At 45.2% G+C, this 16,666-nt stretch overlaps 2 protein-coding genes and 1 non-coding gene across 7 annotated transcripts in view; 1 reads left to right on the top strand and 2 right to left on the bottom strand.

Annotated features, from left to right (window-relative positions):
* NT5DC3 (5'-nucleotidase domain containing 3) overlaps positions 1-3,955 on the bottom strand; it is a 62,044-nt gene extending 58,089 nt beyond the window's left edge. For all 3 annotated transcript variants that reach the window (XR_006608031.1, XM_004743023.3, XM_045084772.1), the window contains exon 1: positions 3,642-3,955. Coding sequence is in view for 2 of the 3 variants with exons in the window: in XM_004743023.3 (XP_004743080.2) it covers positions 3,642-3,843 (202 nt within the window). In the remaining variant the exon portion in view is untranslated. The remainder of the gene's footprint in view (positions 1-3,641) is intronic.
* Positions 3,956-5,482: 1,527 nt separating this feature from the next.
* LOC101672852 (putative tetratricopeptide repeat protein 41) overlaps positions 5,483-16,666 on the bottom strand; it is an 84,688-nt gene continuing 73,504 nt past the window's right edge. For all 3 annotated transcript variants that reach the window (XM_045084768.1, XM_045084770.1, XM_045084769.1), the window contains 2 exons: positions 6,263-6,392; positions 5,483-6,164 (listed from right to left, as the gene is read on the bottom strand). In XM_045084768.1, coding sequence (XP_044940703.1) covers positions 5,489-6,164; positions 6,263-6,392 — 806 coding nt within the window. In that variant the 3' untranslated portion in view covers positions 5,483-5,488. The remainder of the gene's footprint in view (positions 6,165-6,262; positions 6,393-16,666) is intronic.
* On the top strand, positions 6,496-6,604 carry LOC123393301. Its single transcript, XR_006608051.1, has one exon. It is a non-coding gene; the product is annotated as a U6 spliceosomal RNA (small nuclear RNA).

The raw sequence follows: 16,666 nt of genomic DNA, 5'->3' as shown, positions 1-16,666 counted from the left end.
TGAGATCATGACCTGAGCCGAAGGCAGCGGCTTAACCCACTGAGCCACCCAGGCGCCCAAATTAAAATAAAATTAAAACGGGGGCGGGGGGGGTGCGGGAGAGAAAGGGTAAAACTCATCTCTTCCCTGAACAGGCTGCATTCTGGGAAGACCCTTCCAGGAGAAGACACCTGAGCAGATTGTTTGGATTAGGCAAGACACCCAATGACCAAAAAGCAATAACTAAATATGAGAAAAAACAATTTTTTCTTCTCTTCTAAACTGGAAAAAAAAAAAAAAAAGCCCTACATGTTTTTGATTGATTATTGTATTTTTTCTGACCTCTCATTCCTACAGACACAGCTCAGGTATCAGCCCCTAGCACTTCTCTGCATCCCCTGTGTACCTGAACAGCCACCTGCTCAATGGCAAAGCCCTTGGGGTCTCTTTTTCCCCCCAAGCTGGCTGTCACTTATCTGTTATCAGTCTCCCCATCCATGTGTCGGCAGTCCCACAGTTGGTGCAGGCAGGGACTCACCCTCTGTGGGCCCCTCACTCTCAGACCTGCCTGTCTGAATCAACAGCCTTTAAGTCCATGGCTAAGTGCTGAATAAATTCTTGAACAAACGCATGCAAGCGGGGATGTATATACTCTTACAGTCTTCAGGAAGGGCCAATGGGGATGCTGCAGCCCCAGACAGGGTGAAAAAGGAAAGAAAAGCCGAATGAAAGTCTCTGTGTTCTCAGGGGTGAGACAGGGACCTCGCGAGTATGCACTGGGGGCATGAAGATGGGGACAGGACACACAGAATACCTGCTTCACAGGCCTGTACCACCTGAAAAGGCTTACACAGTCTTTAGTCCAGTGGCCTCATTCTACAGAGAGAGACACCGAAGCTAGAGAGATCAGGTGTCTTGGTCAAGTTTAGCACTCCCCCAAGCTGACCTCTAGGTCTAGGGACCTAGACCCTAGAGCTAAATAACCCACCTCCACCCCTCACTAAACATTTGTCTAAAACTGTAAGTTATTTAGTAACTAATAATAATAGCTACTAACTACTGTCCACCTGCTGGGTGCTAAGCCCGTGCTGAAAATCCCCACATTATCCCAGGTTACTAGTGAGGAGACTGAGGTCAGAGAGAAAAGTAACCTGCACCTGAGCTCACAGAGGTAATTAAATCTCCAAAATCTCCTCCGAGCTGTCATACCCCAAATTTCACTCTAATTATCACACCCCAAAACCCAAACTCTGGCCCAATGCTCATCTTTCTCACCCAACACTTCCACTGTCTCACCCACCTTCTACACACCTTGCATGGATGGATTCATTCATTCCTCATCAAACCCTGTAACGCAGTACTACCGGCATCCCATTTTACAGATGATGAAACTGAAGCTTCACGAAGAATGGCGACCACGCGGCCTGAAGTTTCTTATAAAACTAAACATACAATTACCATGCAACTGAACAATGGCATTTAGAGAAATGAAAACATGTGTTCACAGAAAAACCAATACACAAATGTTTACAGCAGACTAATAATAGTCAAAAACTGGGAGCAATCCAGATATCCCTTAGTGTGTGAAGCATAGTTAAGTGGTTCACTGTAGTTTAAAAAAACAAAACAAAGAAGAATGGTTAAACTGTGGTACATGCCCTCCATGGAACGCTACTCAGCAATTAAAAAACGCACTATGGATACAATACAGATAACCACCCGGACAGCTCTGCAGAGAATTATGCTCAGTCTCAAAAGCCAATTCCAAAAGGTCACATACTCCATAATTCCTTCTACAGAACACTTCTGAAATGGAGAACAGATAATTTCCCAGAGACTACACAAAGCAGCAGGGGTGTGGCTCTATAGCTAATGTGGGAGATCCTTGTAAAGATCTATTCTGTATCTTGCCCGTAGAGCTGGATGCTTGAACATACATATGATAAAACTGTATAGAACTAAATAGGCAAACACAAGTAAAGGAGTAGCAGAGGACTCTAAGATCTGTGAAATGGGTCAGTATCAATATACTGCTTGAGAGAATACATCATCGTTTGGCAAAATGTTACCACTGGGAGAAACTGGGTAAAAGGTATCCCAGATCGCCCTGTATTAATTTTTACAACTGCATGTAAATAAACAATTATCGTAATTAAAAAATGTCTTGCGGGACATCTGGGTGGCTCAGTCAGTTGAGAATCTGCCTTCCGCTCAGGTCATGATTGCAGACACCCGGGACTGAGTCCCCCATCTGGCTCCCTCCTCAGTCAGGAGCCTGATTTTCCCTCTGCCTCGGCCCTTACCCCCTTCCATGCCCACGAGCCCTCTCTCTCAAATAAATAAATAAAATCTTTAAAAAAAAAAAAAATTTACGTCTTTCAAGTCTTAAAGCTGAGGTAGATGTTCTATATTTCTTTCATCTAAGATCTGCCATTTCCAGCATCTGCAAAGCCAGTCTTCTTTCCACCGTTACCACACAACTACTTCAAAAAACGGTACACATTTTAACTCTGAGCAAAGGAAAACTAAAAAGCGCTATTTCACAGAAGTCTGCATTGCCAGTCTCTTTGAGTTCCCTCAGAAAAGTATCCCAGTTGGGTGAAAAGAACTCCTTGTTTTCTTTCATTAAACTGACTTCTGGCCAGAAGACTGAAAATGTGATCCTACCAAATGTGATCTCCCACCAAATCGTCTTCTTATCACCACTTGCTATCTCCACCCCACCTCACTCCCAGCAACAGTACAAATATTTCAATTCTAAATCTTCCTTGAAAGCAGCAGCACCAGGCAGGTAGGGCAGCACAGGAAACAGGACGGAGGGTTAGGGGCGGAGACAAGACCCCAGGTCAAGGTGTGACCTTGGCCAGGTTCCTTAAACTTGAGTCTTGCTTTTCCCATCTACAGGACGCGGATGTGGCACAAATATTCCCTGGTAGATATTAAAATTCAAGCAGACAGTCGGTGTGCCTGGCCCTATTATTTATCGAGGCCTCTTTCTGCCTCTGCCCATCTCCCTTACTGACCACAGAACCAAGTTGATTTTATGTTCCCCTGGCAACTAAGGAGTCACTCCCTGGAACTCCCTCCTCAATTAAGTTAGTACACAACTCAGAACACTGTCAACTTGGGACCTCTCCTATTTCAAACACAGCAGAAAACTAAACAAACCGAAACCACACACAAGAAACAGAACCAAAAAAAAAAAAAAAAATAGGAAAATCAACTCCAGCCACTGCCACCTGCCTGGCAGCTCAGCTCCGGAGGAACTCGCCGCCTGCCGGACTCCGGCTGTTTCTATTATTACTGCGGGTTACTAACAATACCTAACGGTGTGCGTGGGGGCCGCTGTCTCCCAAGCGATGGAGACCAAAGCGCTTCCGATGCGAATTTCTGGTTAAAAATCGCAAGAATTTATAAAACTGCTTTCCCGACAGGAGAAAGCAAATTTATAAAGTTTCTGGAGGCGCATTTTTCCGCGTTTCCCGGAATCGCACTGCAGAGATGTCGCCGCAGCTGGAACTGAGGGCGACCGAGGGTCACGATTAGAGTGCCCTAGAGGTCAGCAGCGCGGCCGGCGCGGGTCGGAGGCCGCCCGCTTCCCCGCCGACCGCCCGCGACGGGCCCCCAGGGACCGGAGGTTCCGCGGGCGCCGCCGCACTCACCGTCCGCGCTCCTCTTCGCCTCCCGGTAGCGCTCCCACAAGTAGCCTTTCATGTCCGGGGCCGTCCCAGGGGCTGTGCACAAGGGCCGTGCGGGGCCCGCGCGCGGCCGCCCCCGGGCCACACTCCCGCAGCCGCCCCACAGGGCCGCCGCCGCCCTCGCCCCGGCCCCACGGGCCACCGCCACGGCCGCCGCCGTGGCCATGCTTGCCGCCGCCCTGCTGCGAGTGGCACCCGGAGCAGGACGCCAGGGCTCCGCCTGCGCTCAGACCGCTGGCTGGCAGCTCCCTGCGTCGGAGCACGTGGCGGCGGCGCGGCCCGCCCTTTTGGCCGCCTCGGGGGCGGAGCCACCGCGGAGGCGGGGAGGAGGCGGGGCCTCTCCGGCGCGGGGCGGGGACGTGGGCGGGGCCCAGTCCTACCAGACAAGCGTCGGGGCCGGGCTCTGCCCCGCGAAAGACTGGGGCGGGGGCCGGTCTGGGAAGACCCTGGATCCCCGGGCTTAGATCTTTCCAGTGCCTCCCGTAAGGGACCAACTGGGCCAGGTCCCATATGTGGGCTGATGTGTTTGAAGGTCATCTTCTTCACCCGCCCCAGCCCACTGCAGAGCCTAAAAGGACAGTGCCCCTCCAGGGATTCCTGGCTGGAGAGGGAGGCCGTCAGGACACCGCCACCCTGCTCCTCCGGCTCTGGCTCGCTCTCACAGGGGCGGTGCACCTGTCTTCCTCCAGATCTGCGAGGCTGCACCTGTCCTGTGCATTGTGGTTCCTCCAAAAACAAACAGTAACCCCCGCATGCGTCATTTCTGTGTGGCTGAAGCCGACTTGGCTGCTGCAGGCAAGACCGATGCTGCCCACCCAGAACCCGGCTGAGAATCCTTGAACGGAGAGGACTTCCCAAGCTCTTGGTTACTGTGGTTACCGATGAGCAGGGTGTCCGGTGGAGGGCAGGGAAAACTCTCCAGGCTGGCACACGGCCTGGGAGACCACACTGCCTGCCGTGTGTGAAATAGGACACGATTTAAAACAACCCAAGCGTTCACGTATGTTTAAATTGTGGGCTGGAGGGGTGGGAGGATGCTTCCTGGAACAAGGTGGCCTCTGAGTTAGACCGTTACAGAGAACAACTACTGTTCATTAAAGGCTCGCTGTGTGCATTATCTAATGCAATCCTCTCGGCAATCCTGAAAAGCAGGCGCTGGGATTTCTAACATTTTATAACTAATGAAACTGAGGCGAAGAGAAGTGAACTAATTATCCTGAAGTCATACAGCTGAGTCCATTCTCCCGTTTGGCTTCCTAACATAGTATGTAGGATTTAGTTGGGTGATGAGGTAATCAATAAGTAATCCTTAACAGTTAATGGGTAAAAAATCACTGGTGAGAGGCACTTGTTACGTTTAAAACAGATATCAAACCCATGGACTCTGGGACACTAAACTTACTTTGCGGTTTTGGTTTATTCCAATTTATCTTTTCTTACTCATGTTTCATTAAAAAAAGTGTTGGTGCTTGCAATAATAAGTTTTTACATGGAAAATCAATTCATAAATCCAAAATAAACTATAGCAACATAATTGTAACATAATTAGAACTTTAATAGCACTGCTTTAGCATATTTTTAGACACGGAACCCAGTAAGAGCAACATTCTTCTACCTACCATACAAATGTGAATCACATCAAAATTGTTCTTTTTAGCTAAGCTCTATTACAACATTTTAAAGAGCTAAAAAAGATCAAAACCCTAGACTTTATCATCACCTCTAAGTTATAAGAGAAAATATCTCCTCAAAGAGTTCTAAACAAAGACAGCTAAAAAGAAATTACAGACACAAAAAGCCCATGATAATTTTTATACTTTATTAGTATCATGTGAAGTCTTCAACAATTTGGTTTCAAACTGAGGTCTTCCCTCAAAACAACTCTTCTGGGAAACTGAACTGTAGTCTGGGCTATGAAAAAGCCACTTTTCTGATATGAACTCAGATATGGATTCCCAGGGATTATTTGTATTAAAAGATCCTACTACCAAGGGATGCCTGTAAATTGTGGTGATTTGGCCTTTTTCACTCTTGCCTTTAGTTGACAAGATCCTTTGCCGTGAAAACTTAATGACACCATCCATTTTACCCAAAGATAAGATCTTAGAGGAATAATCTTGCTTTTTCAGTGAAGCTTCTTTCTCTGGGCCATTCCATAGCTCAAGATTATTTTGTGTCTTCTGTGGGATCTTCTCAATAGAAACGGAAATAATGGGTCTCAAGACCTTTTTCCCTTTTCCGGAAGCACATTTTGATTTATCTGAAATTGTATGAGTTGCCAAGTCCATGCTTTTAGCTCTCTGTAGCTTATCTGTGTTCATGCATATTGCAGAGCTCACTGTATTAGAACTTTGAGCACTGTGGTAGTTTAATTTAAGCAAGTGGTCCCATAATGAGGTGCCATTCCTGGAAACCTCAGAAAACTGCCGGTTCATGCCTTGAGACCAACATCTCCTACTTCTGATCCATTCAATTTCCCTCAGCAGCCTGCAAAAGATTAAAAAAAAAAAATTGTCAAGAGGTCACATATCTAAGGTGAATAACCAGAAGCACTTTTCTTGTTGAGACACAGAACAGAAACTCACTGCAGGATTCCATGGATTGATGAATGAGAAGATCCCAGGTAGGTCGCCCTTAAATCAAGCGATCTGTACAAATAGCCCACTGCTTCAGTGATGATGTGATGACCAGAGTCACTGACCAATAACTGACCTGCTGGATATTTGAAAATAAAAATATTAGAATTTTTAAAAATCACTCCTAGTTTCACATATGTAAAAGAGAAGGGTAGGAAAAAAATTATACAACATGGCATTGGGTGCTTACTTTGGCAGCATAGATATTAAAATTGGAATGATACGGAGAAGATTTAGCATGACCCCCTACACAAGGATGACGCACAAATTCATGAAGCATTCCGGGTTTAAAAAAAAAGAAAGATGGCATCAGAACATCATCTTTTGTAGTATTCCTGCCTAAGAATTTAACCTAAGTCTAGTTATAAGGAAATAGTCAGATACAAATTGAAGGACACTGAGGCGGGGAGGGTAAAGCAGAACCTGACCTCGACTCTTCAAAAACGTCAATGCCATGAGAAAACAAAACAAGCCTACTTAAAGTTCTAGACTAAAAGAAGACAACCAAATACAATGGAAGATCTAACACAGGATTCTGGATCAGAAAACAAGTGACTATAAAGAACATTTACTAGAACACTCGGGGACATGGAAATCTAAACTGCACATTAGAAAAATAGCCTTTTGCTTTGGTTAAATTTTCTAGCTTTTTGTCTCTTTTTTAAAAATTTTTTTAGTTTTTATTTTTTATAAACATATATTTTTATCCCCAGGGGTAGAGGTCTGTGAATCACCAGGTTTACACACATAAATTTTCTAGCTTTGAGCATTGTATTGCGGTCACGTGGGGGATTGTCCTTGTACTTGGAAAACACAAGCTGAAGTATTTACAGATGTGACATATCAGCAACTAACATTCAAATGGTGTATATATATGTGTGTGTGTGTGTGTGTGTGTGTTATGAAAGAATGCAAGGGTCAAAATGTTAACAACTAGTGAATATAGGTAAAGGTCTGTAGGTGTTCATTATACAGTGCCAGGTGCCACTGTCAATAATTTAATATAATTCTCTAAAATGTGTTAAAAGAAAAAAAAAACACATATATATTTTACAACCTAATTTACTAGTGGTACTCATTTAATTCATTTTATCCATTTACGTGGCTGCTTTAAGAAGCTGAATTTATACCCCTGGTTATAAACATAATGGAAGGCCAGTGCATATAGGGTCAATCTGGATATGTGGCAAAGAGACTACACCAAAAATATTAGGGTGAGCTCAGTCAGTTAAGTGTCTCCCTTTGGCTTGGGTCATGATCTCAGGGTCCTGGGATTGAGTCCCACATAAGGCTCCCTGCTCAGCAGGGAGTCTGCTTCTCCCTCTGCCCCTCCACCTGCCTATGTGCTCTCTCTCTCTCTCAAATAAATAAAAATAAAATCTTAAAAAAAAAAGGCATATCATGGTGAAAACCACTGGCAGATGGCCCAGTCAGTGTCCTTGTATTAATAATAATAGTAACAACTGTAAATTACGTGAGTGATTGTCATCTGTCAGGCCTGTGTAATTCTGTAAGCCATAAACTATCATCACTTGTCTTTTTTTTTTCTCATTTAGGTTTTTAATAGGATACACATCCACATGGTTCAAAATTAAAATATATAAAGATATAAAGTAAAAAGTCTCTCCCCCATCTCAGTCCCCAACTATGCAGTTTTCCTCCAGTTCATGATAGAACAGTCCAGTTCATGGTAGAACAATCCTCATCCCCAAGCCCTTGTCCTCGACTATGGTACTAAACCGCCCCTTCCCTCATACTGGAATGTTCTTCTTCTTCTTCTTCTTTACCAGCTGGCGTCTTCTGCTTGCAGAAATGTTCTCTCTCTGTCTCTCTGCTTCATGAATCATAACCCAGGTCTCAAAATCTGGTAGGGAGTTGTAGCTATTGGCTCTGCTTAGCAATCTGTGGCTATTTTGCCTTTTTTTTAATTATTTTCATAACTCCCTATGATGTTCCCAGTTGGCCCAATCTAGCACAGCAGAGTGTACTTGTGAATTACCCTGTTCAAGACAACCACACTGCACTGGCCTTAACTAGCCTCACAAGATAAAGTGGAGAAGGAAGCCAGAATGTCTCATGTGGCAGCTGAACAAGAACCCATTCTCAGAGATCCTCTGGAGGCCAATAACCACGCCGTACAGAATGTTCATTCTGCCCCAGGCCCTTTAAAAGGTTCTGAGTTGTCACACAGACAACAGTCCTCCACACAAGGTGGAGGACACAAGGTCCTCCACGGTCCTTTCAGGCTTCTGTTCCTCAGACTCCCTGTTGGCCAAACATCTTGGCTCCCCAGGCCCCTTTACCCTCAGGATCCATTCTGGACCTGTATCTATAGCTTTGACCTCAGACACAATCCAGTTCTTTCTTTCTGGAAACAAGCATTGATTGTAGCTGCCAGGAAAGGACATCCTTGCCTTAGGCCCAACCCCAGTCCACCCCATCCTCCCTTGGGGTTAGAGTTCCAGCTCAGCAGCAATACCCAGCCTGGCCCACCCTCCCAACCCAGCAGAGAAGACACGGCAGGATGGGTTCATTTAAACTGGAGAGAAATTACTGAACCTCTTCTCACTTCAACCCTTCATTCTGGAGGGGAAGGGAATCTAACATTAATTGGGCATTCTGTTGGTTACTCTGTGTACCTCTTCTCATTCAACCCTCAGAATAACCCTATAGGCAGATGTTATTTTCCCCTTTGGGTCAGCAAGACAACTGAGACTCAGGGAGGTTATGTCCAGAAAACAGCAGAACTGGGCTTCAAAGCCAATTTACTGAGATTCAAGCACCGTAACTTCTAGAAGTGGGTGAAGAGAACACCATTCTCCCTGCTGCATTGGTTCCCTATTAGATTTTTCCATAAAAATATAGGTAGGAAGGAACCATCAGTTACAGTCTCCATTGTGAACTTGTGGAGGGAATGGGAATCAGAGGTGAGAAGAGGGGGGGACAGTCCCACCCACTATCTTGAAAATCTGTTCTCAGATTTTAAGTGGTAAGCTTTCCTAGTCCTCCCCTACACACACACATACTTTTTTACTGCTTAATATTTTTTTTAAGTGGTATCTTTACCATTTCCTCTGGAAAAAGAATAAGATATTTTACCTGAAGATAATCCTCAGTCCTTTTAAGAATTCTTCTAAAGTACAACCTTTTCTAGTCTTTATTCTACTGAAATTGAAGCTTGTTCCGCGTGTTTCCTCTACTATGTGCGGTTACCTCATAGGTGGGATTTCGCAATGCCAGGCCTGTGTTTACTTTCTCCCCAGCCCAGATTTGCACTGCAGGTGGTCATCAACGGGTAGCAAGGAAGATCTCAGGTGTTGGTGGAGGTCCTCAGGAAGTCTCCCTGAATGGCTCTGTGGACCCTGCCCAACAGTGAACCCCACCCCCAATCCCCCACCACTGCCCTGCTGTGTGGGGAGAGAATGGGCTAGGAAGTGGAGCCAATCACCATCTCTATTTTCCACCCAGAAGATGTGCTGTAAATGTGTAATGAGGAAGGAGGATTATGTAATATCTAGAAGTTCTTTGTTGAAAGTCTTTCTTTGTTTGCTATGTCTATGTTTGCTATGCTATGTCTAAAGTTTCTTTGTGAGAAGTCCTTCAGGTTGAGAATTAAGCTGTTTGCACATTATTTCAATAAATGTCTACAAACATATTGGGGAGGGAGAAAGCCATCATTGTCTCAAATAAAGTAGAAAGCTGCAGTTGGCTATCTCCATGGGCCTTCAGTTTTTGCCCAGAAGGAAATAATAAAAGAGGGTAGATATGCGTTTGGTGGTGGAGGGGTCATACGCCCCACCCCTTTTCACCGAGACCACTGACTAGTCTGCTCACAGGGACCCAGATGCAGATGGCAAGCGGCAACCTTTCATGGTCTGCCTCAGTGCTGCATGAGTTCACTCCACCAATTCGAAGGCCTATGCACAACCCACCTTGGGGTAGAGGGAACAAAGTCATTGTTCTCTCCTTCATGGGATTTTGTCCCTACCACTCCACCAAAACCGAAGGCTCTCTGTGACCTCTGTGTTGCAATGGTCTGCTCTCAACCTGGTGGTCAGTTGCCAGACCTCTCCTTTCTCAGCTTCCATGACATTACTGATTCTCAGCCTACCTCTAGAACCCATCCTCATCTTTGGTACAACTCTTCACTCTGCCCACCCTTTTAGTACTAGCATTCTTCCAAGTTCTATCTCCTGCCATCTTCTTCTCTTATATTCTTCTTAGCTCTTTCAACCATTCAACCAGGTTGAGCCATCAAGCATATGCTAGGAACTCCAAAATCTGTTTCTCCAGCTCATTCTTCCAGCTCCTAAGCACCAGACTCAGGAGCCCTAGTCCCTACTGAATGTATCCACATAGATGAGATTCAAACTCAACATGCCCTAAATGAACTCATCATGGCTCCCACCCTAACTCTTGACCTGTGCTTCCTATCCTGGAATGGCAACAACCTCATCTACCAAGATGCAATGACCTACGGTAGAGTCATAAACTGGGGGATACCTTACTCTTTTCCTCACCTCCCACATTCAATCAAACACAGAGCCCAGTCGGATTTACTTCCTAAATCTCAAATACATTCTTTCTCCTCATTTCTAAAGTCCTTGTCTAACCCAAAAGACTTTCCAGTTCCCTCTCACCAGTCCTACCCTCCATTCAGGCATAAGAATATTATATCTAAAATATAAATCTATTCAGGATGCTTTGTGCTGGAAATTCGACAGCAGCTCCCCCGACAAACCCTTTAATATAGTAGACAGGATTCTCCATGCCCAGAAGCTTTCTTTGTTCATGTGGATTCTTCTTGAATGAAATGCTTTCCTCACCTTCTTTACCAGACAAACATCTGTCATGACTCACAGCCAAGTCACCTTTTCTGGAAAGTCTTACTTGTTCCTTCTTTTATGTGCCTCCCCATACCCTCTACCAACATCTGTCATAACACACATCTCACTGATGTCAGTTATTTTTATGTGCTTATCTTCCCAACAAGGGTACAAACTCCTAGGGCCCACAAACGATACAAAGAGTATGGGATTGAGGGTCAGAGACTAGGTTCCAAGTCCTCAGTCTACTACTTACTAGCTGCAAGGGTTTAGAATACCACTAGGTCTTTCTGATCCTATGATGTTATTATCTAATCAACAGGATTCTCTGATCAGTAGTTCCAGGGTAAGTATATAACCTATCTGCTATTTTCTCAGCTTTAAAATTAGCTGAGTCATCTCTAGAGTCCTTTCCAGGTTAAAAAGTGTTCTCAGAGGGCCACCTGAGTGGCTCAGTTGGTTCGGTGTCTGACTCCTGATTTCAGCTCAGGTCATGATCTCAGGGTCATGATATTGAGCTCCGTGGCAGGCTACACACTAGTGTGGAGCCTACTTGAGGGTCTCTCTCTCCCTCTGCCCCTCCCCATCCACTCCAGCTTGCATGCTCTCTCTCCAAAAAAAAAAAAAGTGTTCTAAGCTTATGAGGGCTATTAGACATTCTCCTGCAACCAAAAATACTTATAAACTTATAACCCATTAAAAATGGTGAAACCGGGGCACCTGGGTGGCTCAGTGGGTTAATGCCTCTGCCTTCAGCTCAGGTCATGACCTCAGGGTCCTGGGATCAAGCCCCGCATCGGGCTCTCTGCTCAGCGGGGAGCCTACTTTCCCCTCCCTCTCTACGTGCCTCTCTGCCTACTTGTGATCTCTGTCTGTCAAATAAATGAGTAAAATCGTTTTGAAAAAAATGGTGAAACCTGGGGCACCTGGGTGGCTCAGTCGGTTAAACACCTGCCTTCGACTCAGGTCATGATCTCACGGTCCAGGGATCAAGCCCCGGGTCAGGTTCCAGGCTCAGCAGGGAGTCTGCTTCTCCTTCTCCCTCTGATTCTCCCCCTGCTCATATTCTCTCTCTCTAATAAATAAAATCCTTAAAAATAAATAAATAAATAAATAAATAAGATGAAATCTACAGAAGAAGTAGAAAAGAAACCCTGTTAACAGACATGCGTGAGTCTGCCGGATTAACCAGGGCCCTCTATTTTCCTCTGCAAAATAAGACAGGCTGGTGCCCAGGGCACACTCAGAGCCTGCAGCTAGGAGGCTCATCTCTGCTGTGCCCGCAGACTTCTGTTCCTTGCTGCTGGGTTCTAGTGTGACCAAGAGTCAACTGGATTGTTAGTCTCACCTTGGTAACTAAATTAAGTACAGTACAAACTGATGAGATATTTAGTGTGAAATGAAGGAGAGTTGTTTTCTATGAAAAATAGGCTGAATGCTCTGAAATTCTTTCAAATTCCAGCACAAGGCAATAGTGAAAGGTTGAGGGAAGAAAGAGGGAACCGTCTAGAAGGATTGGGCACAGATTGCATCACTATTGTCTAAAGTCTCACCCTACAGAAACCAAAACTGGAAATTGTGGGTGATGCATTTTGAGAAGGATGACATCTCATTCCAATCAGAGGACCTAATTATTGAAAGAAAGAAAGAAACAAAGGAAAGAAGGAAGGAAGGAAGGAAGGAAGGAAGGAAGGAGGAAGGGGAGGTCTTGTATCTAAATTTAAAAGTTTGGGGAAATAATTACATGTATACGTGTAAGTTAAAATAAAAGGCAGTCTGTCTGTATCACTTGCTTGACCCTTTGGAGTAGGGGACCTACTGCTGTAGAGAAGAAGAGCATGGTTGAGCTGAGCATTTAAAAAAATGCTCATATGAGGAGAGAGGACTGACTCACCCTACTGAAAGTCACCCACTAGAGCTTTTGTTTAATTTCTCCCTTCTAAATTTGACTGAGATGGTTGGCATTTCTTTTTTAAAAGAATCCCAGGGAGAGGGAAGTAACATAAAGTTCATCTAACCATACTTCTTCCGAAATAAACAATTCGGCACAGAACACTCAGCTTGACATAATGGAATATGAAAAGCCACATTCCCACTGGAATCGGTTCTCAAAAGGCGGATTTAAAGCACTCATCAGAAAAAGAGAACAGGAGGATGGCTCTGTGTCAGAAGTAGTGTGGAACACAAATCACAAAAATCCTCTTTTCATCACCAGGAGTAGTATTCAAATCTCCAGAATTAACCATTTTAGTAGGTTAAGATTTGTCTTGAAACTGGATTGAAATAAGGAGAGACAAGCTGCAAAGGACATATTCCATGGAAAGATTTCAGTTTTGAATAAGTGCCTCACAAAACCATAATCAGAAGAGGAAACAAAATATAGAATTTATTGCCCCTCACAAATCTATCACTTAATATGTGTTTACTATAATCTCATGCATAAAAATGCTATAATTAAAATCTGAATTATCCTTGCTGGGAGCCCACTGTCTTTCAGTTTGCAAGATTATTGTGCATTTTGTATGTTGATCAAATAAAATAAAAAAAGACTAAGAAGGTGCCAAGCTAGCAATTTATCAGCGTTAATCTATAATCCAAACCAAAATATGGAAAGTCTATTGATGACAATTGTTTCCAATAGGTTAAAATGCAATTTGGGTCATTTCTTTCAAAGTTGTTAGCCTGGAGCCTAGTTCCTGCTTCTTTTGGATGGTCAGTGAATTGTGTAAATACCTAGAAAGAACCTGTTGATGTACTTCCTCGCCCTTTCTGCCCTGGCAGAGCCCTGTCCTGCGGCTAGCACTCTTTCTCCTGCTTTGACAAGGCCCCTGATCCTGGGAGTTCATAGTCTGTTTGAGAGGTCAAAATACTCACACTGGAAAGAAACAGAAACTCAGTGTCAAAAAAGGATCCTTTGGGGGTGCCTGGGTGGCTCAGTCAGTCAAGCATCAGACCCTTGATTTCAGCTCAGGTCATGATCTCAGGGTCGTGAGATGGAGCCCCACACTGGGCTCCGAGCTGGGCATGGAGTCTGCTTAAGATTCTCTCTCTTTCTCAGGGCACCTGGGTGGCTCAGTGGGTTAAGCCTCTGCCTTTGGCTCAGGCCATGATCCCAGGGTCCTGGGATCGAGCCCCAAATATCAGGCTCTCTGTTCAGCAGGGAGCCTGCTTCCCCCTCTCTCTCTGCCTGCTTCTCTGCCTACTTGTGATCTCTGTCTGTCAAGTAAATAAATAAAATATTAAAAAAAAAAAAAAAAAAGATTCATTCTCTTTCTGTCCCACTGCCACCAAAAAAAAAAAAAAAAAAAGGATCCTTTGAGCTTCTTCGTGTCTCTGGCATGGCATATTGTATTAGAAACCTCTCATGATGGCTACATTAAAGGAATGACCCCAGGTCCCCCCCAATCCCTCTGCTTGGCAAAAACCTCGCACTGGTTTGCAACTACTCTTATGGTGACACCCCAAATCCTTGACCAGGCCTGGGGGAATGTGTTCCACCCAGTACCTCTCTGACATTCTCCTCGGGCACCCTCTCCCCAACATTGGTCTCTGCATTCTGGCCACCTTGGCCTTTCTAGCTCCTTCCAACTTTGCAATTTCTGTTCCCGCTGCCTGGATGACTCTCGCCACCCTACCCCTCTTTACTTACCAAGATGATTTCTCACCCTTCTGAGTCAGTATCCCCATCACTTCCAGACAAACCTCCCCAGGGCATCCCCTCCCCCCAACAGATCCACATCCCGTTAGTGGTTGGATTTTGCCAGGAGAGCATTTTCCACGGTTATAGAAGCTCCTTTGTACCCAGCTGCCTAACTACCATCTCCATAGAACTACGCAGCTACGTGGTTGTGTCTCTAGGCAGCTGACAGCTCTCTGCCTCAGTGTGAGCCAGTAATGGCAGTGCTGGTCTCTCTCTGTCCCGCTCACTGCTATATCCCCAGGAACTAAAACACACATTGTCACTTAAGAATCTACAATCGACTAAACTCCACTCAGGCTCTTTTTCAACCAGGTCTCACTTTGGGTTTCCATGTCCATCTCTTCATTGTCCAGTTTTAGCAAGAATCCTGCTAAGTCCGTTTAACATCCTCAACTCTGATCACCCTGGACATCGGGTTCCTCATTCCCCATCACACCCCAGGTAACGCCTGCCTTCAGCAAGAACACCATTAGGTTTATTGACCCAGAATTTCTTACCCCTGATGTTTCCCCTCAGTAACTCTCCCTCTGCTGCTCCCCTTACTTGTGCGCATTCTCTTGCTCTCTCTCTCAAATAAAAAAACGGGGGGCTTACCCAGAATAAGGGTTGTTAGCAGAAATAAGTTTTATCTGAGTGACCCGTTGGTACAGCAGGGCAAATACGCAATAACCGACCCCTGTTCTTCACTGTCCCCATAAACTGTGTCCCTTTCCACTGAAGACTCCGTTCTCCTTAGTTCAGGCTGACATATATCCCTCATTCTGCCTGTCTTTAGAATTTCTATGTCTGTGTGGATTCCCCAAATGTGCGCTATTGAATCTGATGTTCTCCTGTTAATCTGTCTCGTGTCGACTTGTTTCTTAGTCCAGCTGTGAGGACCTCTGAAGGGTCAGGAATTCTTCCTCCCCAATAATGGACAGGAAATTCATTTCACTCTGAACAGGGAGACAGACTGGAGACAGCCTTAAAGAGCTCTAACTAACCGTGAATAATTTCCAAAACAATCTCCGGAAGAGAATAAGCCCACAGGAGCATCACGGACCCCCCTGCCCAGGCTTCTTCAGACTTTAATCTCCACTTGCCCACACGCAGGTCTGCCTCCAGACCAGTACACTGCTGCCACCATTGCCTGCTCGCCTGCTTCTTCACCTCCTGTCCTACCCTTTCCCATAGCCCCTCATGACAGCCCCCGTGACCCCCTCCGCATCTCTCTTTATTCCTACCTTTGTCCATGCTGGTCTCCCTAGAACCACGCCCTTCTCTGCCAGTTCACACCCTTGACTTCCTTAAGGGTTCCTCACAAGAGGTTTTCCCTGAAAAACCTCCTGCTACTGATCACTGTCTTCCTTTGCAACTTAAGTGTGGACTATCAACTCTGCAGAGGACCTCAAAGCACTCAACACCCTTATTTTACAAAGAGGGCCAGAGATGGACTTGGGTCCAAGAGGATGTGACTTGCTGGGATCCCATGCCAGATTGTAGCCACACGAGAACTCAAACCCAGTCCAGTCTCCTCCACTCGGGCCATGGGCTAAACCTTCCACATGTTACAGCTTCTATGGTAGGCTTGTTTTGCCTCCTAACAAAGAAAGTGGTTAATGAAAGGCAAAAGTTGTCTTTTGTTTTCATATCCCGGCTACACTTAGGACAGTCCTCCAGGCACAGGGAACCTTATTTCCACCTGTTTGTCTGTGACTGCAACCAGAAAAGACCAAGACAGATTGTTCCCAAATTTAGAAGGTATGTGTAGGATGATCTAAATGGAAATACAGGCCATATGGCATTCATAAAATTTATGTTGAAGGACCTAAGGGACAACTTCAAAGT

Source organism: Mustela putorius, unplaced genomic scaffold, assembly GCF_011764305.1.
Source record: "Mustela putorius furo isolate JIRA1106 unplaced genomic scaffold, ASM1176430v1.1 tig00000788_pilon_pilon_pilon, whole genome shotgun sequence".
NCBI classification, from domain to species: Eukaryota; Metazoa; Chordata; class Mammalia; order Carnivora; family Mustelidae; genus Mustela; species Mustela putorius.
This window is presented reverse-complemented; position numbering and strand designations above follow the sequence as displayed.